Below are 26,691 nucleotides of genomic sequence, written 5' to 3'. Positions count from 1 at the left end.
GCTTTTTGCACAAACCTTAAGAAAAGATTCAGGCACAAAATGTTGGCCACCCTTTACTTCCTATAGATGCTGCGTAACCTGCTGAGTTTCTTCAGCACTTTTGTGAATTATATTACAGTCACAGCACCTGCAAACTTTCCTGTTTAACTTTGTGTTTCATTTGTTTAGTTTTGGCATTTCATCTGAAATTATCTTCAGGAAGGTTGAGATTTATGCTTCTCTTGTATAAGTGTATTGGACATAATATGCTTTAAAGTAACAATTCCCTGCCGTTGAGCATAAAACGAGCGCAGGTCACAAATGAGACACCAATTTAATGATACTTATTCACTGAGTTGATCATTATATTGCCAGAATTTTTAAATGCAATCTTATTATAATAATAATCATTTGTAGATCTATGCTATTAGAAAGGACACAATATTTCAATCTAGAATTAATGTAGAAATTTTACTAAACCAGCAAAAATATCCCAAAATGACTTTATGGTGTATCAAACTTTAAAAGTAATGAATAACAGATGAACATGTAAATTAACTGAATTATTTTAATCAGAACTTTTATCTACATATTCCCTTAGTGCCGACTAGGTGATGGTGTTTTTGGAATATTAGACTATAATAGTTCATGATTTAAATAATTAATACCAAAAGGTTAAAAAAAACTTTGCATATATACATTTTTTGTATATATAAATAACAATTTATGAACAAGATCAACAATCATGAAACTAAAGCCAAAATACATAGCTTTCTAATACTGTACGTATGCTCATCATCCATTGAAACTATACCTGTGCAAGTGAATCCATTCCCTTCATATCCTTCTTTACAGGAGCATGTGTGTGATCCAAGTGTATTTGTACAGATTCCTGCACGCTGATCACATTTGTGAATATTCAGAAGACATTCATCCACATCTAAGTTAGAAAATGAAGTATTTGATTTACATTTAAGTTATTAATAAAAAGCAATAATCTAAAAATTCATATTCCATATTGCAATCATTGCCAAAAAGGATAGATAAAAGTTAATAATTTAAAATTCCAAAGCAATCGATTGAAACATGTTGAAGCAATGAAACTTGTTTACATTTATGATAGGTTGCTTTTAGTAAATAAATGTTAGAAATGTTTTCCCTCTGACTATTAAGTACTTAATTAAAATTTATATTTATGGAATTGTTAACATAAAACATTATAGTACAGTACAGGCCCTTCAGCCCACAATGTTTTACCAATCTATCTAAACCTACTCAACAAACTAAACCTTCCCTACCTCACAAATATAACCCTCCATGTTGCCTGGATTGGAGAACATGTCTTATGAGACAAGGTTAACAGAACTAGGGCTTTTAACACTGTTAAGAATCCTGCCATTAACCATGTACTCTGCCTTCAAGTTTGACCTTCCAAAATACCTCACTTCACACATCCAGTTTGAATTCCATCTGCCACTTTTCTGCCCAATGCTGTATCCTGTCTTTATCCTGTTGTGAGCTATGAAAACCTTCTACATTATCCACAACAGCTTCAACTTTTGTGTAATTTGGAAATTTACTGATCCATCCCTCAACTTCTTCGTCCAGGTCATTTATAAAATTCACAAGGAGCAGGGGTCCCAGAACAGATCACTGTTGAACTCCACTGGTCAATGACCTCCAGAGAGAATATGTTCCATCTATTACTACCTTCTGCATTCTGCAGGCAAGCCAATTCTGAATTTACACAGCCAAGAATTCATGGATCCCCTTCCTCATGACTTTCTGAATGAGTTGAGCAAAGGGGATCTTGTCAAATCCCTAAAATTCATATACACCTCATCTGCCATTTTTACTGTCATCAATTTCTTGTTACTTCCTCAAAAAACTCAATTAAGCTTGCAAAACGCAACCTACCCCTCACAAAACTATATCCCTGAGAAGACTATACCTGTCCGAATGCTCGTAAATTCTGTCCCAAGAAACCTCTCCAATAGTTTGCGTAGCACTTACATAAGATTCACTGGTCTATAATTTCCCAGGATTTTTTTAAACAAGTGGACTACATATGCCTTTCTCAAATCCTCAGGCACCTCCCCTGTGCAAAGATCATTGCCAATGCCACATCAATCTCTTCCCTCACTCCCTGTAGTAACCTGGGGTATATCTCGTCCAATCCCAGGGATTTATCAATCCTAATGTTTTTAAGAAGATCCAGAACTTCCTTTTTCTTAACCTTAACATGTCTAGCACATAAACATTTTCTATATTGACTTCACATTGACCAAGGTCCCTCTCTCTAGTGAGCACTGAAGCAAAGTGTTCGTTTCGGACCTCCCCTAACTCCAGGCACATGTTGCCTCCTTTATCCTTAAGCAGCCCTACCTTCACTCTTGTCATCCTATTCTTCACATATGCATAGAATGCTTTAGGGTTTTCTTTTATTAGGGGGCTTCTTGTGCCCCCTAATAACTCTCTAAGTCCTATTTTTCAGTTCCTTCCTAGCTATATAATTCTCATGAACCCTTCCTTCCCATGGTATTTATGTTTAGATGATGGTAAATCAGATGCCAATAAAATAAAGTATTTATTTTACTATACCTATTCTGCAGTCTCGACCTTTCCAATTTTCAGGACATATGCAGGAATAGTTGTTAACATGATTTATGCAGAACCCATTATTTTGGCATGGCTTGCTAAGACAGTTATTAATTACTGTTTTAAAACAAAGAAAAAGTTAATCAGACAATTGAAATATCAAGTGTGACAATAACAAGGTAATTTTTTTCTAGCAATTGTGTTACCTGGCACAAGCAAGTTGGAAGTATTCACTTAAAATTCCTTTCAATTTATATAGATCACTGTGTTTATAAATACTTATTTTCCATCATACTTTAAAATGATTTCACAAGAGGAGCAACAAGTGAATTTCCAGCATTTGTTGTAGCTCCTCTTTCATTTTCACTCTGAATCATGCACCAAAGCCTTATTGTAGATAAAGCATGAAGGGGAACTTTCAGTATGTTTCCAAAAGGAGAAGAATCATGGACATAATGTAAAGTTTTGAAAAAGTCCCCTCTTTCAGTAACCACAATACATTACTCAGACACCTCCTATAATGCATGGAATTTTACTGCCATTGAGTTTTGCGTACAACTGTTATGCAGGGTCCAAGAATATAACCTGTATCCTGTACCATTATCCATTGCTTAGAGTGGGCTCAAGTTCCACACTGCATCTAATAATCAGAATGTAGAGTAATAATCTGCATTGTGGAAATAAGATTTGATACATAATGGCTTGAGCCAATTGATAATGTTAGATGGTTTAGGCAAGGAGAAATGTTGGAAATACAGTAGAAGGTTGAGTGCAGAGAAAGGCAACAAGCAAACGGCAAGGTCAAATAAAAAAATACAGAAGTTACAAGTGTAATCAGGAATAAGGTTTTTATGAAACTAATTGTACTAAAAATTAATAAAGCGCACCATTTTGACAAAATCGGCCAGTATATCCAGGTAAACAGCCACAGTGAAAGTTATCTCTGAGATCTATGCAGTTGGCTCCATTTATACATGGATGACTGGAACATTCATCAATATCTGAGAAGTAAAGTAAAATAAAATTTTAAAATTCGGGACTATTTGTATCTTCATAAAAAGCTAAAGACTCCATAAAACTAAGAACTATAAAACATATGTGATTATAACTTACTCAGATCTCTAAATAATTTTATGTGCATTTTAGATACAGGTTCTTTTCTTTAACTATGGTTCATCATTACCAAATGTTTGGCAGATAGAGATTCAAAATCTGATTATAGTTATAACATGATCGTGTCTACAATACAGCTTTCTGAAGAATTACTTTAAACTTTACAAACACAGAGCACAATTCAGAATGTACCACCTACCAATTTCACAGAGCTGTCCTGTAAAGCCCCTTTGGCAGTTGCATTGGAAACTCCCTGGTATATTTAAACATGTTCCATTCATACATGGGCTATCGGAACATTCATCTATGTCTGGAAAATGACATTCATAATTAACATCCATTTGGTGAATTCACTTCTATCCAAAAATGTCAAAAAAAATCTGAATTGCACATGATTTTAAATTGAGTCCACATCAATGGAGCTTTTGCACAGTTTGTAACTAGAAAGTCATTTTTAAAAATGTGAGCAACATATATCTGAAACAAACAGATGTACAGAGGTTCTTTTATATTTTTTCATAATAGAATATTGATTGAGTTGGTATTAAATTTTTTACTTGTCTGAAATTAATGTGTAAACTTACAATTTATTATGGCATTTTTGTGGTAGAACATAGATCATTAAAGCACAGTACAGGTCCTTTGGCCCACAATGTTGTGCTAACCTATGCAAATCTACTTCATGACAATCTAATCCTTCCCGACCTTACTCCCAAAACCATCTATTTTTTCTTATTGAAGAGTCTTTCAAATTCCCCTCTTGTACCAGCCTTTGTCACTACCCTTGGCAATTCAATCCAGACACCCACCATTCTCTAAATAAATAAAAAATTACTTCTGATATCTCCCCTAAACTTTATCACTCACATTAAACAGATGTCCTCTGGTATTTATTATTGCTGCCACTGAAAAAAGGTGCTAGCTGTGCACCCTATCTATGCTTCTCATAATTTTATACACCTTTATTAAGTCACCTCTCATCCTTCATCACTCCAAAAAGAAAAGGCCCACTTCTGTCAAAACTTGCTTCATATTCTTCAGACCAGGCAACATGCTGGTAAGTCTCCATTGCACCCATTCTAAAGCTTCTACATCCTTCTTCTAATGAGGTAATCAGAAGTGAACACAAATCTCCAAGTGTGCTTTAACCAGAGTTTTACAGAGCTGCAACAATCCCTCACAACTTGTCTGGCAACTTGAAGAATCCATGGACCTCGGCCCCAAGATCTCCCTGTTCTTCCACAGTCATGAATCCTGGCATTAACCACGTATTCTGCCTTCAGGTTCAACTTCAAAAGTGCATCACCACACCTATCTGGATTGAACTCCATCTACCACTTCTCCCAACTCTGCCCAGTAACTATATCCTATGCCAATCTTTTACACTATCCACAACACTACCAACCTTTGTGTCACCTTCTTAACCCACTTCCACTTCTTTGACTAAGTCATTTATAAAAATTGCAAACAACAGGGGTCTCAGAACAGATCCTGCGGAATACCATTGTCATCAACCTCTAGGCAGAATACACTTCATCTACTATCACCCTTAGCTTCTGTAGTCGTCAGTTTCAAATCCAAGCAGCCAGCACCCAATGGTTCCCATGCCTCATGACTTAATGGAGTAGACCTGGATATTTTTTACATATGTGAAGATAGGTATCAGTATAGAATGGGGATGGTTCAGGAAGGAAATTTTGCAAAAATTAATAATATTTTTGTTCAGATGTTGACAATTGCAGTGGCAACGTAAAGAGGCAACAACAGCCAGGGGAAAATTCAAGAGAGCCAGCATGGATTTGTGGATGGAAAATCATGTCTCACAACTTATAGAATCTTTTGAAGTGGTGACAAAAGAGGATAATGGGGGCAAGGCAGTTGATGTTATTTTTATGAATTTTAATAAGGCATTTGATAAGGCTCATCATGATAAGCTGGTATGGAAGATTAGGGCATGATAAAAACATAACTTAGTGCTAGGAGTAGAGAGGCTTTTGAGACTGGTGGACCATGTCTAGTGGAGTGCTTCTGGATTCATCACTAGGACTCTTGCTTTTTGTGCTAAACATAAATAATCTGGACAAGGATGTTTGTGGCAAGTGAGTAAGTTTGGTGATGACATGAACATATCTGCTACAGTGGACAGTGAAGAAGGATAGCTGGGTTGTAGATCAGATGGGGAACTTGGCTAAGGAATGGCAGATGTATTCAACTCAGAGAAGAGTGAGATGGTGTATTTGAATAAACCGAACCAGGCATAATGCAGATAAGTGGGGCTAAAGAAGGAGGGGATATTTGTTGGCCCTGTGGACTTGTTTCCGTGCTGTATGACTATGATTTAATCTAACTTTGAGTAGAAATTTATTCACCCTGCTTAAATGAAAATAAAATTAACAAATTGGACAATTTGCCATTATGCAGCACTGGTTGAATATTTGCTGTAAGTCTAATAAGTAGGTTCAGTCAGATTGTGATCTCTTGGGAAAATATAAACATGGTTGCTCAGGAGTTAATGGACTGTGGTCTGACTGCTGACATTCTAAGGCCACAGGTTTTACCTTGACCTTGGGCGCTCACAGTATGGAATTTGCAGTCTGTTCATGAATATGTGGGTTTCTCCTGGTTCCATACTTTCCTTCCATATTCTAAAGACATGTTGGCAAGTTAATTGGCTAATGTAAATTAACCCTGGTTTTGGTAAATAGCAAAAATTAATTACAGGGAGTTAATCAGCAAGGATGAGAGAATATTTTGCAGGGCTCCATAAAATAAGATCAGGGCAAATGGGATGTTAGGATTGCTTTGCTGAAACTCAGCATGGACCAGTTTGGCCGAATGGATTTGTGCATCATGCTGAACGTAGGATGCAGCAACCTTTAATTTTCTGCCATAAATACAATAAAATAATAATCCTGCTTGGCAGAGATTTCATATTTCCCAAGATATTTAAGAGTGAAAATATATCTTTTGCTACAATTTCAAAATGGCATTTTAAATTCTTATTACAAAATCCAGATTCTTAAGTATTGAACATAATTCTCAGGTTCTTCTGCTGATGCTGGGTCCCTTAATCTTACCTTCTGAACATAATCGACCAGTAAAACCAGCTATACATCTGCAAAGGAAGGAGCCCTGGGTGTTGGTGCAGGTACCTCTCCTACTGCATGGATTGGATAAGCATTCATTGATATCTAGGAGAAATACCTCAAATTACTTCAGTACTGAAAAAATATAAGATTTATTAGAGAAAATGTTAATTTTCAAAATTATTTATTTTCCTTTCTTCTTGTTATTATAAACATTATATGAAGCCTATTTGGTTGTTCAAGGCCGCTGTTTGATAATACTAGTGAAGTACTTAATCTCAAAGGAAACTTTGCCAACTTGCCCAACTGTTCAACTAAAATTAGCTTGTACACAAATGTGTAATGCTTAATCAATATAAGTACCATATCAAAAGAGATTTATGTTTACAGGAGTCTTGTGTGTTAATTGATAAAAGCATTAGATTCATGGTTTTGCTTTATTTCATTTTGGTTGTTTCTTTCAAGCACTAAACTTAAGATGAATTTATGATGCAAACTTTTGCGAGCGTGTTTGATTGTGGAGACTCCAACTATTTACCTCCAAAAAAATCAGCTCATCCTTCTTAAACAACCTCTACACATGGCAACGAACTTGAATTTAATGTTACAAATAAAATCACTTCACATCACATTCTAATCCGGAAACACATTTAGCAATAATGTCAAACAACACACATTTTCTAATACATAGCTATGTGATATTTATCTTTTCTATGGATTTTGATTAAGTTTCTACGCACCATTGCAACGGTTCTTGTTTCCTTCATCTCTTTGGTAGCCAGGTTCACATGAACATTCATAACTTCCAAGAGTATTTTGACAGATATGATCACAATTACTTAATTCAGGGTTACTGCATTCATTGATATCTTCGCATAATGAGAAAATAATTAGAGTTAATGACTTAACTTGGTTCTTGTATCCAGATATAGACTGAGAAAAGTTGGAAAGAATGCATTATTCTTACTGATTACTTTTCAATTTGATTTGACATACATTAACTATATTTCATAGATCAAATAAGAATATACGACACTAGAACATGAGTAGGCCACATAGATTCTCAAACTTGCTTTTTTTTCCATTAGATCATGGTAATCTTATTTTGGACTTCAGCTTGATTCCTTCTGGTTCCCTAAACTTAACTTCCCTGTTGGAACCTTGAATATTTTTAATAGGCCATTTCATGTCAGGCCTCCGCCTGGAGGCCAGCTACAAGAGCAGATTGAAAACTTAAAACTTACCTTTCAGACAGCAGCCCTGAAAAGCTGCTCCAACGTCGCATTCATATTGAATGGCGCCTCGTAGCACCCTCCAGATCCGATGGAGGCAGGGCAACTGGTACGTGACAGAGCAGAGGCTGTCTTCCCTACCTATAATCCCCCACGCAGCTGGAACAGTTCTGGGAAACACAGAGCGGTTTGGGTAGGAAAGACAGCCATTGCTCTGCCATGTTTTGAGCTGCAGAGAGCAGCCCCGAAGGCTGAATTGGCCCTGTAAGGCTGTCACAGCCCACATTGGACAATCCCTGATGGTCCCCGCTGGCCAGTCCTGCCCCGATGGCTCCCGCCAGTCCCCACCTCTCTGACAGCTCCTGCTGCCTTCGACAGATCCTGACGGCTCCTTGAGGAGGTCATGGAAATAGAGGGGTGAATGGAGAGATGGGTCGCGGGCTGACAGCGTCATCAGTCTGCCCCTAACCAGACGCTTGCAACAGCTGAACATCCACTCCGCTGATTATCCTCCCTGAGAATGGTTGGAATAGGCGCCTCGAGTTGGCCGCGACACATTCAGAGAAGTGAGTCTTTAAGCGCAAGGTCAAAGAACCTCTGGCTTTACAGATTGGTGTGTTTCTTTCTTGAAAGGACCTAATGACACAGCCTCTGTGATTTTTCAAGACAGAATTCCAAAGCATCAGAATCTGCTCTGATGTTGCCTAATACATGCATTTTATGAAAAGTTCAGGCTCACCCCTGCAATTTCTTTTGTTGTCTTGATCTATCTTATAACCAGGTTGACAGAAGCATTCATAACTGCCAAGAGTGTTTCTGCATATTTGTTCACACTTGTTTGATGGTGAGGCACACTCATTGATATCTATAAAAAAAGAGAAAAGGATCAATACCAGCTGAAACCAGTTGGCAGTAGAGAGATGTGAATGAACTGCTTTTGCAAGCCTTTATTAGTAACAGTAAGTTCAACCTACAAGTTGAACATACAATTTAGTGACATGAAAACCCATCGCTTTCTTATTGCATTATTTCTAGTAAATTGCATGAAAGAAGAAGAATCTTTATTCACAAAGCTGTTTTCATTTTGCTAATAGTTCATTCAAGTAATGTGGGCTTTGCAGGCTGAGGCAGCATTTAAATGCCTAATTGCTCTTAAGAAGTTGATGGTGAATTGTCTTCTGAGACAGCTACTGTTGTTGAAATGCTGTTCAGAGGGGTGTTCCATAATTTTGAACCAGTGATGGTGAAGGACTGGCAAATATTTCCAAGTCAGGATGGTCCATGACTTGCAGGCCATCTTCCTGATGGTAGTGATCCTATACTTTTGCTTTGTATCATTCTTATAATTTATCTCTCAACATAAAAATGAACAGTTTCTTCCATATGCTTAATGAAAGATAATGTTTAACTCTCTGGAATATTGCACACAAATAGCATAGAGTTTAACTTTTGGATGGCTGATCAAAGAAAAGAGAGCTTGCAGAAGATGAAAATTTTCAACTCACTTGGTGCACTAATCTGAGTGGGTGTCAGGAAACCTCAGTATTTTTTCCAGTAAATTTTGCCATTAGATTTTGTCCATTTAAATCTAGTTATTTGCAACTCTATTCAGTTTTGAGAAGAGACTGGATAGACTAGATTCGATTTCCTCAGAGCAAAGAAGGCAGAGGCGATCTGATAGAGGTGTACACAATTGTCAAGGGTCTTGAGACAGTAGGAAACTATTCCATAATGCAGAGGTGTCTAAATCCGGAAGGCACAAGTTCAGAGTGAGAAGTAAGAGGCTCAGAGCAGATCGAAGATTTTTTTTTCACACAGAATCTGGAACACATTGTTTCAGTGTAAGTAGGTCGTCTTTTAACATTTAAGAGGAATCTACATGAATATTGAATTATCAAGGCATGGTACAGATCAAGCATTGGGATTTTGATGGTCATTATGGACAAGTATGCTGATGGGCCTGTTTCTGTGCTGGATGACTGTTATTCTATGACTTACTGCCCTTTGTGGCAACAGCATACAAGGCAATTTTCTTCTATTCACAAGAGAAGCAATATTAGCACTGGAAGAGGTTGTTGCACTCCAACATAATTACCACTCTAGTGATCAGAAAATTAAAAAAAACTGCAGATGCCGCAAAATTGAAAACAGAAAAATACTGGTAAAACTCAGCAGGTAAGGCAGCATCTATAGAAAGAGTAAAAGAGGCTGAAATTTATTAAGAAATTTCACAAAGTAGGTACTTCTCCTTTGCAACATGTACCATCATTAAAAAGCAAAGCCAGAGGCTGTTAAGGAAACTGCTGGATATGACACCATTATGTAAATGTGATGACATGGGGAACTGATTTATATTGAACACAGTAGTAATGTTTGTAGTATGTAATTAGTAAAGCATTGTGTTAGCCTGCACTGATGTGGCTGTAACGGTGGGGTGGGGGGGGGGGGTGGTGGGAATGGGAGGGCCTCAAACATAACAGTGGCAGCACGGATTCAAGAACTCATTCAACCATTACACATTTATCACTCTCACTACAGTGAAAAGCTGGGAATCCCAAGATGATGCAGTTCACTTCGATAAATTCAATGAAGACAAAGACACTTGGGAATCGTTTTGATCATTATTGCATTGTACATGATATTACTGAAAATCCTCCACTGAATAAAAAGCGAGCATTGTTTCTAACCGTAATGGGAGGAGGCACCTATGAGCTCTTAAGTTCGCTAACAAGCCCACCTATGCCTTCAACGAAAACATATGCTGAAATCTGTCAAGCTATCGGTCAGCACCTTAACCCCCAACCTCCAGAAATGAGAGCAAGACATAAATGTTTCTGACATAAACAACAGCACGAAGAGTTTGTCCCAAATTTCATGGTTGCATTTTGTAAACTGTCAAGATACTGTGCATTTGGACAATTCAGAGACAGTATGTTAAGAGATCAATTAATAATGGGTTTAGCTGTTCAAATTACCTGAGAAAAACTAATTGTAACCGAAATCTGACATTTGAAGTGCCATTAGACATTGCTACTGTCACCGAGACAGTGGCAAGCAATGCAGATGTCTGCCAGAGAGACTTGGCTATCAATAAATTTTGGTGCCAAGATTCTTCCTGCTGGGAACCTGCCCACCAAAAATGTTTTTGCTGTGGGAAGACGAATCACAGTCCCAATAATTGCTATTTCAAAAAAGCCAAATGCCACAAATGCAATAAGATGGGGCACATCAAAGCAAGATGTCCAATGATTAAGCTAAAGAAAGATTACCAGCCAGGCTCCAGAAAAATACAATTTGCACAAAAGACTGGAGAAAGCCCAGACACTGAAAACACGGATACCAATGAATCAAGAGGAACCAAATTAACGTAAATATGTTATACAAGTAATCCACATCTGTGGACTGAGCCACAAAGGGCTGAATTTTTACATGCATGTCCACATTAACAACAAACTGATACAGATGGAACTAACTACGGGAGCAGCGGTTTTACTAATGCCCAGCACGCAAAGATGCTCCAAATGAACACCATCTCAAGAACTGTTATGGGGGAGGAAATGCAAGTTTTTGGAAAGTGCAATATACACGTTAAGTACAAGGATCAATCCAACCAGTTCCCCCTCTATATCGTGGACAACTCGGTCACAATTGGTTAAACAACCTTCAACTGGATTGGCAAGAAATAGGGAAGATAATCATCCAAAAGAACAAAGAAAAATGGGATGAACACTTGCAGCAAACCACAGACCACAAACTGGCTCCAATTTTAAAAAGTTACGGCACAGCATTTGAAAATTGTTTGGAAATAATTTGTGGGGTATGAGGCAAACTACACATGAAACCTGAAGCAGAACCCAAATTTTTCAAACCCAGAGCCGTACCTTTCACAATAAAGGGAAAAATTGAATTGGAACTTAATAGACTGCAAAAAGAAGGGATATTAGAAAAAAATCCAGTACTCTGATTGGGCACCCCAGTTGTACCAGTATGCAAGGCAAATGGAGAAATACGTATCTGTGGTGATTACAAAGTGACCATTAATCAAGCACTACAAATTCCGGAACACCCCATTCCAAAGGCTGAAGAACTATTCCAAACATTAACTGGGGGACAAAAATTCACTTAACTGTACCTGTCACAGGCCTACCAACAGGTGGAGCTAGACTATAGCTCCCGGAAATATGTAACCATAAACACATATTTGGGATTATTTACATTTACCTGAATTCCGAATGGAATATCAGCAGTACCAGCCATATTCCAAGCAATTATAGATAAGTTACTGCAAAGACTCAATGTAGGCATCTACTTAGATGACATCATCATTACTGGTAGGGATGATGCCAAACATCGAACTACAATCGACTACAACAGGCAAACGTCCGACTACGAAAAGACAAATGTGTGTTCATGGCACCATTGGTGACCTATTTAGGTTTCACCATCATAATGGAAAACAAGGGTATAGAAGCTGTACAAAATGGCCCCTACCCGACCTTCAAAACAGAACTACAATCATTTCTGGGTCTAGTAAACCATTTATTGCCGACACATTCCAAACATTTCTATGTTATGTAATTCCCTGAATGAACTACTTAAGAAGAATAAGAAATGGTACTGGAACACAGAAACCAAACGAGCTGTTGATGAAATGTTGGTATGAAACGTTCTGCTTCTCTGTTTGTCTGGGATGGTATGGTGCAGACAGTATATGGAAAATGTAATTGTTGGGCATGAAAGTTTTAAATTCTGCTGATACCAATTGCAGAAATTGTTTTTAGAATTTTAACAAGCAATAACCATGTCTTAATTCATTACAATCCAGACAAAGAACTAACACTGGCAGTAGACGCGTCGCCCGTGGGATTGGGTACCGTACTGTCACATAAAACTATGCTCAATTGGAAAGAGAAGGACTAGCCATCATCTTTGGGGTAAAAAGATTTCACCAACACCTGTACAGATGTAAGTTTACATTGGTGACAGAAAACAAACAACTGAGTTTAATACTGGGATCAAAAAAATGAATTGCGATGGTGGCGGCAGCCCGAATTCAGAAGTGGGTGATGCTATTGGCAGCATATGATTTTGATTTAAAACACAAACCAGTGCTACAGAATAACCATGCAGATACCCTCTCCCGCTTACCACTCCCAGATATAGAGCAGAATGAAACAATTGTAAAATGGACAACAGAAGTAAATCAAATTCTGATGATGACAAAGGAAACCCAGAAAGATATAATACTGTCCAGATTATTCTATTTCACAAAAATGGCTGGCCAGATGATCAGGAAATGTCAGAGGAAATTATACCTTATTACACCAGATGTGGCGAACTTTCCATCGAAGAATGATGCCTACTCTGGGGAACCTGGACCATCATTCCCAAGAAGTGGCAGCAAGATGTGCTGGCCAAACTACACAATAACCACCAAGGGATAGTGCGTATGAAAGTACTAGCCAAGATGCATGTCTGATGGCCTTCCTTAGGGGAAGATATCAAGCACACATTCACAAGGTGTAGTACATGCCAGGAGGCACAACCCAAAGCACCTCAGGATGAAGCAAACCCATGGAAATGGCCATCACAACCATGGCATTGGATCCACATAGACTTTGCGGGGCCATTCATGGGAAAGAATTTCCTGATAGTAGTCAACACACTTTTGAAATGGCTGATTGTAATCCGCATGGAAAAAATGACTATGGGTCAGACCATTGAAAAACTCAGAGAAGTTTTCGCATCATATGGATTACCTATTGAACACGTCTCCGACAATGGCCTGCAATTGGTATCAGCAGAATTTAAAGCTTTCATGTGCAACAATAATATTTGCCACATACTGTCTGCACCAGACCATCCCAGTACAAACGAAGAAGCAGAACATTTCATACAAACTTTCAAGAAAGCCATGAAAATGAGACAAAATTCAGACTTGTCATTGTACCTTAAAATCACCACACTCAACCGTCAAAAGAACACAGGCAAAGCTGTTCAGGAAAAATCTAAGGACCAGACTGTTGGTAATTCATCCAAATATCAGCCTCAGACTGCAACAGACAGCTTCTACTAAAAGAAACCCAAGATCGATTGAAGTGAGGGAACCAGTGTTGGTGCAAGACTACTGCATCTTCAAAGTTCCATGGGTGTGGGGAGTAGTTCTGAAAAAACTCAGCCCATACTCATATCACATCCGAGTGGGGGACATGATATGGAAAAGACACATTGTCCAACTAAGACCAATGGATAATGCAATGACACCCAAAGCTGGAAAGGACGGTGTGTTCAGCGAGGGGCCGACCAGTAGAAGCGTCGACAGGCACGGAGAAGGCCTGAGAACACCAATCAAGGAGATACCATCAAGAAGGGCACCTGAAACCAGAGACCAGGCGAGCAGCCTGCTGGATCTTTGCACTGCAACTCCGAAAAGACTACCAAGATCATCTTCTCCACCGCTAGTTATGTCCTGACCAATGAACCAGAACAGATCGTGCCTACAGCTCCTTTACAACAACAGAGTTCCCCGACCACATCATCCCTCTCCATAGATCCAAATGAACCACACACGTATTTGAATGTTTCAAAGACTATGTATGCTAGGTGGTAGGAGTCAGAAGAGTGTTGGATATGACACCAATAAATGAATGTGTGGAAATGATTTAAACTGAACCCTTCATAATAATGCTTGTAGTATGTAATTAGTAAAGCATTGAGTTAGCCTGCACTGACTTTGTGGCTGTCTTTGATTTACCACGGGGGGGGGGGGGGGGGGGTGGCTCAAACATAACAGAAGCAGGTAAAATAATCCCCCATATTGTTGTCTCAAACAAAATTTTATACAACCATGACAAATGCAGATTCTTATCATCTTCAAATGTAAAATTTTTATTAATACTGTCACACCTGTGCAGATTGTCTCCGATTCATCCTGTACAAATCCTTTTTTACATAGGCATTCAGGCTCATTTTCCGGATTGTCAAGGAAACATTGTGCATTTGTGCAGCTCCGGGTGCAAACAAAGATAGCTGTATGATAGAAAAAGATAAACTTATTTTAAAAAAATCACTACATCGGTGGGGCAAATGAAGAAGTCATTTCAATCAATCACATTTAAACACCTTCACAGGCATACATGAAATACAAAACAGAAAGTAAAATGCAGAAAATATATTACATTTAACATGAAAAAAAACAAAATAAAGTTTTGAAATACATATGAAATTAATAGAAACAAAAGTTCATAAAAATATGAGGCAATGTATTTTTCTGAAGGGATTGAGAGTCCATGTTTGTAAATTATATTTTCATGACCAAGGATAATTTATTTAGCCATTAAAACAATTCAAGTCCTTCATGTTTGAAATTTTAATCAATCTACCATTGTTTATATAATACAGAAGCAGAAGAAAGGATTTTCAGCATCGACTGCATTTTGGTCCGGATTCCCACTGGTGCTCAATGTAACCACAGAAATATTCAAATCAAATTTGCATGAAAGGTTACACAGAATCGAGAAAAGTTAAAATTATTTATCATATTATACTATTATGAGCTCCTGTTTTATTTAGTGTGAATATCACTTTAAAGCCTAGTAAAGGCTGTTGAGAGACTGGATGGCAACAACTAATCTAGGCTATGCCCAAGGCATTCAAGGGTAAGATTTTGAGGGTGCAGAGCTTGCATTTTCCTACCAGCATTAAAGACAAAAATTAACAGGAATAAGGAACCTTGGTTTTCTTGGGATATTGGTGCTATGATTAAGAAGAGGGAGGTGTATAACCAGTATGGGCAACAAGGACCAAATGAGGTACTTGCAGAATATAGGAAATGTAAGAATACGAAAAAATGAAATCAGGAAGGCAAAGAGAAGGGATGAGGGTGTTTTGTCAGATAATGTGAAGGTAAATCCGAGGATTAGAGTGGTCAACTGTGTGGAGCCTCACAAAATGGGGGAACGTCTTAAACAGTGTTTTTGCATCAGTATTTACTCAGGAAAATGGCATAGTGCATATGGAGGGAAGGGAAACAAATATAAGTGTCATGAAGCATATTGAGATTAAGGAGGAGGAGATGATTGGTGCCTTACAGTGAATAAAGGTAGACAGTCCTGCTGTTTAAGAAAGACTCCAAAATTAGACCAAGTAACTATAGGCCAGTGAGTCTGACGTCAGTAGTAGGTAAATTATTGGAAAGAGTTCTGAGAGATAGGATATATAGGTATTTGGTCAGTCATGGGCTGATTAAGGACAGTCAGCATGGCTTTGTGCGTTGTAGGTTGTGTTTATCAAATCTTGTAGAGCTTGTTGATGAAGTTATCAAAAAGGTAGATGAAGGAAAGACTGTGGATGTTGTCGACATGGACTTTAATAAGACTTTCAACAAGTCCCCACATGGGAGGATAGTTCAGAAGGTTAATACACTGGGTATACATAGAGGGGTTGTAAACTGGATTCGAAATTGTCTGTGTGGGAGAAAACAGAGTGGATGGTTACTTCTCAGACTGGAGACCTGTGATGAGTGATGTGCCTCAGGGATCTGTATTGGGACCATTGTTGTTTGTTGTCTTTATCAATGATTTGGATGATAACATGGTAAATTGGATCAGCAAGTTTGCCTTTGGCACAAAGATAGAAGGTGCAGTGAACAGTGAGGAAGATTTTCAAAGCTTGCAGAGAGATTTGGACCAAATGGGAGAATGGGACAGTAAATGGATGATGGGGTTTAATGCAGACAAGTGTGAGGTATTACATTTTGGAAGAGCAAATCAAGGAAGGACGTTCACTATAAATGGTAGGGCACTGAGAAGTGTGGAGGATGAAAGAGTCCTGGGGATACAGGTACATTGATCCCTGAAGGTGGTGTCGCAGGTGGACAGGGTTGTAAAGAAAGCTTTTGGCATCTTGGCTTTTATAAATTAAAGTATTGTATAGAAGTTGGGATGTTATGTTGAAGTTATATAAGACATTGTTGAGGCCAAATTTGGAATATTGTATGCAGTTCTGGTCGCCTAGCTTCAGGAAGGATATCAATAAGATTGAAAGAATCCAGAGAAAATTTACTAGGATGTTGCCAGGTCTTCAGGAGTTGATTACAAGGTAAGATTAAACAGGCTTGAACATTATTCCTTGGAATTAAGAAGAATAAGGGAAAATTATGAGGGGTATAGACATAGTAGATATGAGTAGCCTCTTTCCACTGAGATTAGGAGCGATAAATATGAGAGGACATGGCTTTAGGGTGAAAGTGGAAAGGTTTAGGTGGAACATTAGGGGGAACATCTTCACTCAGAGAGTGGTGGGTGCAGACTCGATCTTAAGTTTTAAGAATAAATTGGATAGATACATGGATGGGAAAGGTCTAGAAGGTTATGAAATTGAAGCAGGTTATTGGGACAAGCTGAACAATAGTCGACACAGACTAGAAGGGCCGAATAGCCTGTTTTCTGTGCTGTAGCATTGTATGCCTCTATTTGTTGCTTTTTCCAAGGACACAGGTGGTGAGAGTCATGTGAATGGAACACTGAAGGAATTAGCATTCATTATTGACCAGCAGCCATCTCATGAACATGGTACAGGAATGACTCTGTGTGATAATGGACAATTTGGTTGGTTCTCCCTGTCAGGGGAATTATTGAACCCCACTAGTACCTGAGTTTTTGAAGGAGGTGTATTGCTGCATTGAATCATTACCACTATAATGGTCATTTCAATGGACCCATACCTGGGTTTTGGAAGCATCAAGGAAGTCATGTGTTTAATTTCCTTTACCCAAGGAAAAGGGGAGTTGTGACAACTGTTCATACAAAAGGATATTTCTCTGGAAGCAACTCAACAAGGAATCATGAGTTTTCAGCAGGTCTGGTCACACAGTCTCTCCCAACTTCTTCATGATTAGATTTGACTAATGTGTTATATTAAGAGTAGTTATTAATAAATATAATGTTTTAAAAGAAAAATAATAGTCTTGGTGAATTTCTATTGCTTCTATTTCTGTTATCTTGTGAATTTCTGGTCTGCGACGTAACAATACTGATAACACATACCAGCATCAAATCTATTCTGTGACATATATCAGTGTGAGAGAACAGTCAACTAAATTTAACTGATGGAATACTCCAGTTACTTTTGAATGGAAAATAAATAAATATATAAATGATGTGCAGTTGTGTAAAATGATTTCAATGCAAATAAGGAATACAAGCAAAATACATACAACAGTACTTTTCTTCTCACCTGTGCAACTTTTTCCATCCTGATTTAATTGAAATCCACTTTCACATTCACATTCATAGCCTTGACTGTTTTCAAAAATACTACGTTCAATGCAGATCTGCTCACATTCATTGTTTCCATTCTGACATTCATCTATATCTGAAAGTAGAGCAGAGCACACAAGAATTCTGAAAACTTAATTCTGGTAGTTTTTCAAAACTTATTTATTGCTGGGAATGAAATTAAATGTTCAAGAAAATAGTCATTGTGACTGGTATCTTTCTGGCTGTATGATTGCAAAAATTCTTGTGGTATAAGTTCTTCCAGACCCACTCTCTGAAATTCAACTGGTTACTACACAAGCAAGCATAATCTCCATGCACAGGCTATAAATGTAAATGTTCCATTATTGTCACATAATACTACATTTAGCATGTTATCAATCAGCAGTTGGACACCCTAACTTGGTCATTTTCTTAAAAATTTGGAGGTTACTCATCAATAAATTATTAGATAGAATACAATTGTGGTGGCGTGCCCAACAGTAGAGTAAGTTTAATGTGAAAATTTACATAATTTTGGGAAACCAGTTCCTACATTCTGAAATTTGGTTTTGATATTCAAGTCATGTTTTCTTGTTGGAGACATTAATAAGCTTCACAGTGATTGTTACCTTAATCATGACATGATATAATGGAGAGACAGAACAAGGCAACTGGAAAATTTCCAAAATTTTTAAGTTATTCATTGATAATTAGCCCATCTTTCTCCACATAGTCACGCGTCCATCTGGAAGCCTGTAAAAAGCTACTGTGAAATCTGTATTGTATTGTGGGGATATTTTTAATGTATAAACTACCTGATGCTTCACTACTTGTCGCAGATATGGTTGAAGGAGCCGGGGTAGTTGTGGTCTGTCCCGATATGGAAAATGAAGACAAAATATGGGCTGAGAATAAAGTCAAGTTGTCTCTCTGGATATAATGAAACACTATTTGAGAAGAGAAATTTCCGAAGGGGAAATCAAGCAGAGAAGAATTGTTTCCCAAGAATTGAAAAGAAAGTGCGACATCCTGTCAAATATGAGTGACCATTCGCCTGATCGCGAGGTCCTACGATTGAATGCAATATTTGATGGGACATGAACAATGAATATTTATCATTCATCCCTCAATTAAATCCACCCTGTTGAAGTGACTCCTCTGAAGTATACGACGTAACATGGCTTTCATCACGCAGGGATTCGACCTATATCCCTCCCTCGGCATTAATATGGACAGAATGTATTTTGATCAGTAGATTTCAGAGCACATAAGGGAATTTTCGTATGGGAATGACTTTATTGTTCATGACTATATACTGCATGCTGACAAATTAGTCAGGTTCAAAGACATGGTGATGTATCTCGGTCTCGATCAATGGTTGAAATTTGCTCTTAGTAATGTGCACCAAATATTTCGCCATTTTGCCTCTGTAAAAAATGGCAACCAGTTGAAGTGAATGCCAAGAAATCCGCATGTTAATATTCAGGAGTATTTGACTTTTGCAATTGAGAAATGCATTTATTAAACACTGATATTTCCCAACTGTCTCCTCAGGATTATATTCCCAGTCATTCCCTTCAATCAAAAGTTGGATGCAACTGCCATTACGTCGGAGCATGAGCCTGACTCGATGATCCTTTCTGATGACAGTCACATCTCTCGCCTTGCAGGAGTATGTGAATGAGAGTATAATTTCCTCTTACATTATATTGCATGTCTACATTTGGAGTAGCAGGTTATGATTGAAGTTACCTGTGACTATTGATGTTGACTCTGTTGAAGAAGAGGTCGAAGATGTAAATTGCTCTGTGGAGGTACTTGGTTCTGTTGTCACGGATGTAGTTCCTTGAAATATGTGAAGAATGATTGTTAAAATACATAGCAGCCTGGCAAACTGTGATTATGCATAGATTCAGCTGATCCTTCCGGTCAGATCTCTGTTCAAATTACTTTCATTTCCTTCCTGATGCTGGATATTTCAGATTGCACTCACATAATTGGTAACTGATGTCATGGATCTGCATGTTTATTTACCATGAAGAATCTCCATGAAATATCAAAGAACATTCAAAATTTGAAGTAGTCGACATGGCATGGATTTTTGTTTGTTGGTTATCCATTGATGAATGATGGGATGGATTTCAATAGTATGTGAATTTTACAAGAGTAGACTGTGTTTGAAAAGGATATGAGAGACAGTTAAAATAATGGCAGCACTGACCACATATACATTATGTAGAAAATCTGCTGGGTTATTTGACTGAGCAGGGGAACTTTTTCATTTGATTGCTTCACATCAATGGCAAAGGCATTTTTATTCCAGCGATGAAATTTTCTAATTTAGAATCATCAAAAAGCAAATTCGCCCAAGGTCATTCGTCTTGCAAGATGATTGGTTGTTTAAATGAAAAAAAATCATTGCTGAAATATGCATTATTTGTGGAACGTGTTCACTGTTTTGGTACATGGAACTCTAAAGTGATCATGACTCAATCAGGTTTTTGAAGAAACAATTGTCAAGAATTTCTGATTGTGTCTGGAATTGAGAGCATCTGTGACTGTGGGGAAACACAACTGTAGAACAGAACTGTACCGGAATAGGCCCCATTTCTCATAATGACAGCTATAAGCCAAATGCCAAAATTTCTAAGTTATTAATTGTTACTTAGCCCGTCTTTCCCCACATATTCACGTGTCTACGTGGAAACTTGTAAAAAGCTACTGAGAAATCTGAATTGTATTGTGGGGATATTTTTAATGTATAAATCTACCTTTTCTTGGAGTTGTGTGAGGGCAAAGACCATGTCAGTAGTTCCTCTGTTTGCGCGAAAGCCGCACTGTGATTCTGGGAGAACATTTTCGGCAACACTAGATATTATTCTATTTAGGAGAATCCTAGCGAAGATTTTGCTTGCAATGGAGAGCAGCGTGATTCCCCTGTAGTTTGAGCAGTCTGATTACTTGCCTTTGTTTTTGTACAGGGTGATGATGATGGCATCACGAAGGTCCTGAGGCAGCTTTCCTTGGTCCCAGCAGAGCTTGAAAAACTCATGCAGTTTGGCATGCAGAGTTTTGTCCCCAGCCTTCCAGACCTCTGGGGGGATTCCATCCATACCTGCTGCTTTGCCACTTTCCAGTTGTCCAATTGTCTTATATGTCTTTTCCCGGGTGAGGACCTCATCCAGCTCTAGCCTTAAGGGCTGTTGAGGGAGCTGGAGCAGGGCAGATTCTTGGACTGAGCGGTTGGCACTGAAAGAGATTGGAAGTGTTCTGACCAGCGGTTGAGGATGGAGATCTTGTCGCTGCGGAGGACTTTGCAATCTGAGCTGCGCAGTGGGCTTCGGACTTGGGGTGAGGGGCGGTACACAGCCTTTAGAGCCTCGTTAAAACCCTTGAAGTCGCCAATATCCACGCTGAGCTGGGTTCGTTTGGCGAGGATAGTCCACCACTCATTTTGGATCTCCCGGAGTTTGCGCTGAAGATGGCTGCATGTGCGACGGAAGGCTCGTTTCTTCTCTGGCCAGGACACCTTTGCAAGGTGAGCCTGGTGGGCAGCTCGCTTCTTTGCCAGCAGCTCCTGGATTTCCTGCTTGTTTTCGTTGAACCAGTCCTTGTTTTTCCTGGAGGAGAAGCCCAGTACCTCTTCAATGGATTGCAGTATGGTAGTCTTCAGCTGATCCCAGAGGGTTTCAGCGGACGAGTCCGTAAGGCGGATTGCATCCTCGAGCTTTGCTTTGAGGTTTGCCTGGAAGTGAAGGTTGAGCTTGCAGCGAACCAGCCAGTGGTCAGTGTGGCATTCCGCGCTGGGCTTGACCCTGGTGTGGAGCACAACTTGTTTGTCTCTTTCTCGCACCAGGACGTAGTCCAGGAGGTGCCAGTGTTTGGATCGTGGATGCATCCAAGTCGTCTTCAGGCTGTCCCTCTGCTGAAAAAGGGTGTTTGTAATGACAAGCCGCTGTTCTGCGCAGAGCTCCAACAGGAGGCACCCGTTGTCGTTGCACTTGCCGACACCATGCTTGCCCAGGATTCCTGGCCAGGTTTCTGAGTCTTTGCCGACGCGAGCGTTGAAGTCGCCAAGGATGACAACCTTGTCGGCTGTAGGGGTGCGTTGAATGAGGTTACGCAGATCAGTGTAGAACTTGACCTTTTCTGCTTGTTCCGCCTGGAGGGTTGGGGCATAGACACTGATGAGGGCGATGCGACGCTTGTTTTGAAGGGGGAGTCGCATGGACATGATCCGGTCTGAGTTCAGAGGTTTTCGAGTTTGGAGGCAATGGAGTTCTTGACCATGAAGCCTACACCAGATAGGCGTTGTTCATCCATAGGCTTGCCAGACCAGTAGAGTGTGTAGCCCGCGCCGCATTCTTGGAGGCTGCCTACATCTGCAAGGCGGACTCCACTGAGAGCGGCTATGACAATGTCAAGTCTGAGGAGTTCATGTGCAATGAGGGCAGACCGACGTTCAGATCGGTGGCTGTCAGCCTTGTCTAGCATGGTTCTGATGTTCCAGCATGCTAGCTTGAGTTTGTGAGCATCTTTTGAGGGGGAAGACGTGGAGGGGGAGGACGTGGACCTGTCCTCGGGCCTCCGCAAAGGAGCTTTTAGGTGAAGTGCAGTGTGCGCAGTACTGGACCCACCCTTTACTCCCATGGTTCGTGTGCCGTGGCCAAGCAAGCTGGGACGTGGCAGCGAGGTCCTTGGGTCGTAGGTTTTATATCGGAGTGGCCTTCTCCTTACCCGGGCTGGAGGGACCTGCCTCCCCTCCTAGGTCGGACCATACATGGTCACAAATCACCTGTGGACATGGCCGAGGTAAGTTTAGTTGGGTTCTCTAACTACCTCTGAGGTAAGTCAGGGACCCGGTTGGAATCTGACGGGATTGACCAAGTCACACCCATTCTTACTGCTGTGTACCTGGGGTGTAAAATGTAAAAAGCGAGGGGGAGGCGGCGGCCCCGGCCTCGGTAGAGCGAAGCAGGCGGAGGCCCCGGTCCGGGCAGAAAGAAGGCGATTGTGGCCCCGGCCCCAGTCCGAGCAGAAGGTAGGCGGCGGCGGCCCCGATCCGGGCAGAAGCGAGGGGGAGGTGGCGGCCTCGGTCGAGTGAGGCAGGCCCCAGTCCAGGCAGAAGCGAGGGGGAGGTGGTGGCGCTGGCCTCGGTATAGCGAAGAAGGCGGAGGCCCCGGTCCGGGCAGAAAGCAGGAGGCGGCGGCCCTGGTCCAGGCACAGGGAAGGCGGTGGCGGCCCCGGCCCCAGTCTGAGCAGAAGGTAGGCTGCGGAGGCCCCGGTCCAGGCAGAAGCGAGGGGTAGGGGCGGCCCCGGCCTCGGTCGAGTGAGGCAGGCGGAAGTCCTGGTCCGGTCCTTGCTAATATGATTAACGTAACTAACAGTCAACAGAAGATATCAGAGCCCTATTTACCCACCATCTATCATGCCATACCAGTCAACCCAGGCTAACTAATTCTGAATGGCGTAAAACCCCTGCACGTGCACGAATAACCGAAGTGAATCGAAGTGAGACGAAGTGCAGAGAACAAAACAAAGGACTCAACATCACCTTTGTTGACCTCACCAAAGCCTTCGACACCGTGAGTAGGAAAGGGCTTTGGCAAATACTAGAACGCCTCGGATGCCCCCCAAAGTTCCTCAACATGGTTATCCAACTGCACGAAAACCAACAAGGTCGGGTCAGATACAGTAATGAGCTCTCTGAACCCTTCTCCATTAACAGTGGCGTGAAGCAAGGTTGCGTTCTCACACCAACCCTCTTTTCAATCTTCTTCAGCATGATGTTGAAACAAGCCATGAAAGACCACAACAATGAAGACGCTGTTTACATCCGGTACCGCACAGATGGCAGTCCCTTCAATCTGAGGCGCCTGCAAGCTCACACCAAGACAAAAGAGCAACTTGTCCATGAACTACTCTTTGCAGACGATGCCGTTTTAGTTGCCCATTCAGAGCCAGCTCTTCAGCGCTTGAAGTCCTGTTTTGTGGAAACTGCCAAAATGTTTGGCCTGGAAGTCAGCCTGAAGAAAACAGAGGTCCTCCATCAGCCAACTCCCCACCATGACTACCAGCGCCCCCACATGTCCATCGGGCACACAAAACTCAAAACGGTCAACCACTTTACATATCTCGGCTGCACCATTTCATCGGATGCAAGGATCAACAACGAGATAGACAACAGACTCGCCAAGGCAAATAGCGCCTTTGGAAGACTACACAAAGGAGTCTGAAAAAACAACCAACTGAAAAACCTCACAAAGATTAGCATATACAGAGCCGTTGTCATACCCACACTCCTGTTCGGATCTGAATCATGGGTCCTTTACCGGCATCACCTACGGCTCCTAGAACGCTTCCACCAGCGTTGTCTCCGCTCCATCCTCAACATTCATTGGAGCGACTACATCTCCAACGTCGAAGTACTCGAGATGGCAGAGGCCGACAGCATCGAATCCACACTGCTGAAGATCAAACTGCGCTGGGTAGGTCACTTCTCCAGAATGGAGGACCATCGACTTCCAAAGATCGTGTTATATGGCGAGCGCTCCACTGGCCACCGAGAGAGAGGTGCACCAAAGAAGAAGTACAAGGACTGCCGAAAGAAAGATCTTGGTGCCTGCCATATTGACCACCGCCAGTGGGCTGATATCACCTCAAACCGTGCATCTTGGCGCCTCACAGTTCAGCGGGCAGCAACCTCCTTTGAAGAAGACCACAGAACCCACCTCATTGTCAAAAGACAAAGGAGGAAAAACTCAACACCCAACCCCAACCAACCAATTTTCCCTTGCAACCGCTGCAACCGTGTCTGCCTATCCTGCATCGGACTTGTCCGCCACAAACGAGCCTGCAGCTGACGTGGACATTTACCCCTCGAAGTCTTCATCCTCGAAGTCAAGACAAATAATAAATCTACCTGTTGCTTCACTACTTGTCAGAGATATGGTTGAAGGAGCCAGGGTAGTCGTGGTCTGTTCCAATACTGAAAATGAAGAGAAAACATGGGCTGAGGATAAAGTCAAGTTGTCTCCCTGGATGTAATGAAACACTATTTGACAAGAGAAATTTCCGAAGGGGAAATCAAGCAAAGAAGAATTGTTTCCCAAGAATTGAAAAGAAAGAGCAACATCCCTTCAAATAGGAGGGACCATTTGCATGATCGCGAGGTCCAACGATTGAATGCAATATTTGCTGGGACGTGAACAATGAATATTTAACATTTATCCCTCAGTTAATTCCACCCTGTTGAAGTGACTCCTCTGAAGTATATGACTTAACATGGCTTTCATCACGCAGGGATTTGACCTATGTCCATCCCCGGGCATTAATATGGACAGAATGGATTTTGAAAATTACATTTCACAGCACATCAGGGAATTTTCACACGGGAATGACTTTGAGCAGTTTAACCTTTTGATGACTTCTACTCTTGGTAAATACTCCAAGATCATATTCAATGGGGCTATATCTTTCTGATTTGCGACACATCCTTGCCAAAATACAATGACACGGTGGACATTGAGGTTACCTGTCAACGTTGATGTTGGTTCCGTTGTTGAAGAGCTGATAGTTGTACTTTCCGCTGAGGAGGTACTTCCTTCTGTCGTAGATAGAGTTCCTTTAAATAGAAAAGCTGAGTGTTTAGTTAAAGTCCATCACATCACGGTCAAGCTGCTCAAATTACTTTCATTTCCTTCCTGATGCTGGATACTTCAGATGGCACTCACATAATTGGCAATTGACGTCATGGATCTGCATGTTTATTTACCATGAAGAATCTCCATGAAATATCAATGAACATTCAAATGTAGAAGTTGTCGACTTGGCATGGATTTTTGTTTCTTGCTTATCCATTGATGAATGATGGGATAGATTTCAATAGTATGTGTCTTTTACAAGAGTAGAATGTGTTTGAAAAGAATATGAGAGACAGTTAATGAATGGCAGCAGTGACCACATATACATTAACTAGAAAATCTGCTGGGTTATTTGACGAAGCAGGGTAAATATATAATTTGATCGCTTCACAGCAATGTCAAAGGCATTTTTATTCTTGCCATGAGATTTTCTAATGTGAAAACATCAAAAAGCAAATTCACCCAAGGTCATTCGTCTTGCAAGATGATTGGTTGTTTAAATGAAAAAATGCATTATTTGTGGAACGTGTTCACTGTTTTGATACATGGAACTCTAAAGTGATCATGACGCAATCAGGATTTCAGAAATCTGAAGAAACAATTGTTCAATATTTCCGATTGTGTTTGGAATTGAGAGCATCTGTGACTGTGGGGAAACACAACTGAAGAACAGAACTGTACCGGAATAGGTCCCAGGTCTCATAATTAATGCTATTGGCCAAATACCAAAATTTCATTGTTACTTAGCCCATCTTTCCCCACATATTCAAGCGTCTAACTG

The 26,691-nt window shown here is 40.4% G+C and overlaps 1 protein-coding gene across 1 annotated transcript in view; it reads right to left on the bottom strand.

Annotated features, from left to right (window-relative positions):
- LOC138743597 (fibrillin-1-like) overlaps positions 1–26,382 on the bottom strand; it is a 129,081-nt gene extending 102,699 nt beyond the window's left edge. The window contains exons 1-13 of the mRNA XM_069899111.1: positions 26,373–26,382; positions 25,802–25,891; positions 25,144–25,255; positions 21,383–21,516; positions 18,245–18,382; positions 14,915–15,037; positions 8,748–8,873; positions 7,517–7,645; positions 6,768–6,881; positions 3,890–4,000; positions 3,465–3,578; positions 2,581–2,694; positions 794–919 (exon numbers count right to left, since the gene is read on the bottom strand). Coding sequence (XP_069755212.1) covers positions 794–919; positions 2,581–2,694; positions 3,465–3,578; positions 3,890–4,000; positions 6,768–6,881; positions 7,517–7,645; positions 8,748–8,873; positions 14,915–15,037; positions 18,245–18,382; positions 21,383–21,516; positions 25,144–25,255; positions 25,802–25,891; positions 26,373–26,382 — 1,441 coding nt within the window. The remainder of the gene's footprint in view (positions 1–793; positions 920–2,580; positions 2,695–3,464; positions 3,579–3,889; positions 4,001–6,767; positions 6,882–7,516; positions 7,646–8,747; positions 8,874–14,914; positions 15,038–18,244; positions 18,383–21,382; positions 21,517–25,143; positions 25,256–25,801; positions 25,892–26,372) is intronic.
- Between the last annotated feature and the right edge of the window lie 309 nt (positions 26,383–26,691).

Source organism: Narcine bancroftii, chromosome 9, assembly GCF_036971445.1.
Source record: "Narcine bancroftii isolate sNarBan1 chromosome 9, sNarBan1.hap1, whole genome shotgun sequence".
Lineage (NCBI taxonomy): Eukaryota > Metazoa > Chordata > Chondrichthyes > Torpediniformes > Narcinidae > Narcine > Narcine bancroftii.
The sequence above is the reverse complement of the archived record's forward strand: the minus strand, read 5'-3'. Positions and strand labels throughout refer to the sequence as shown.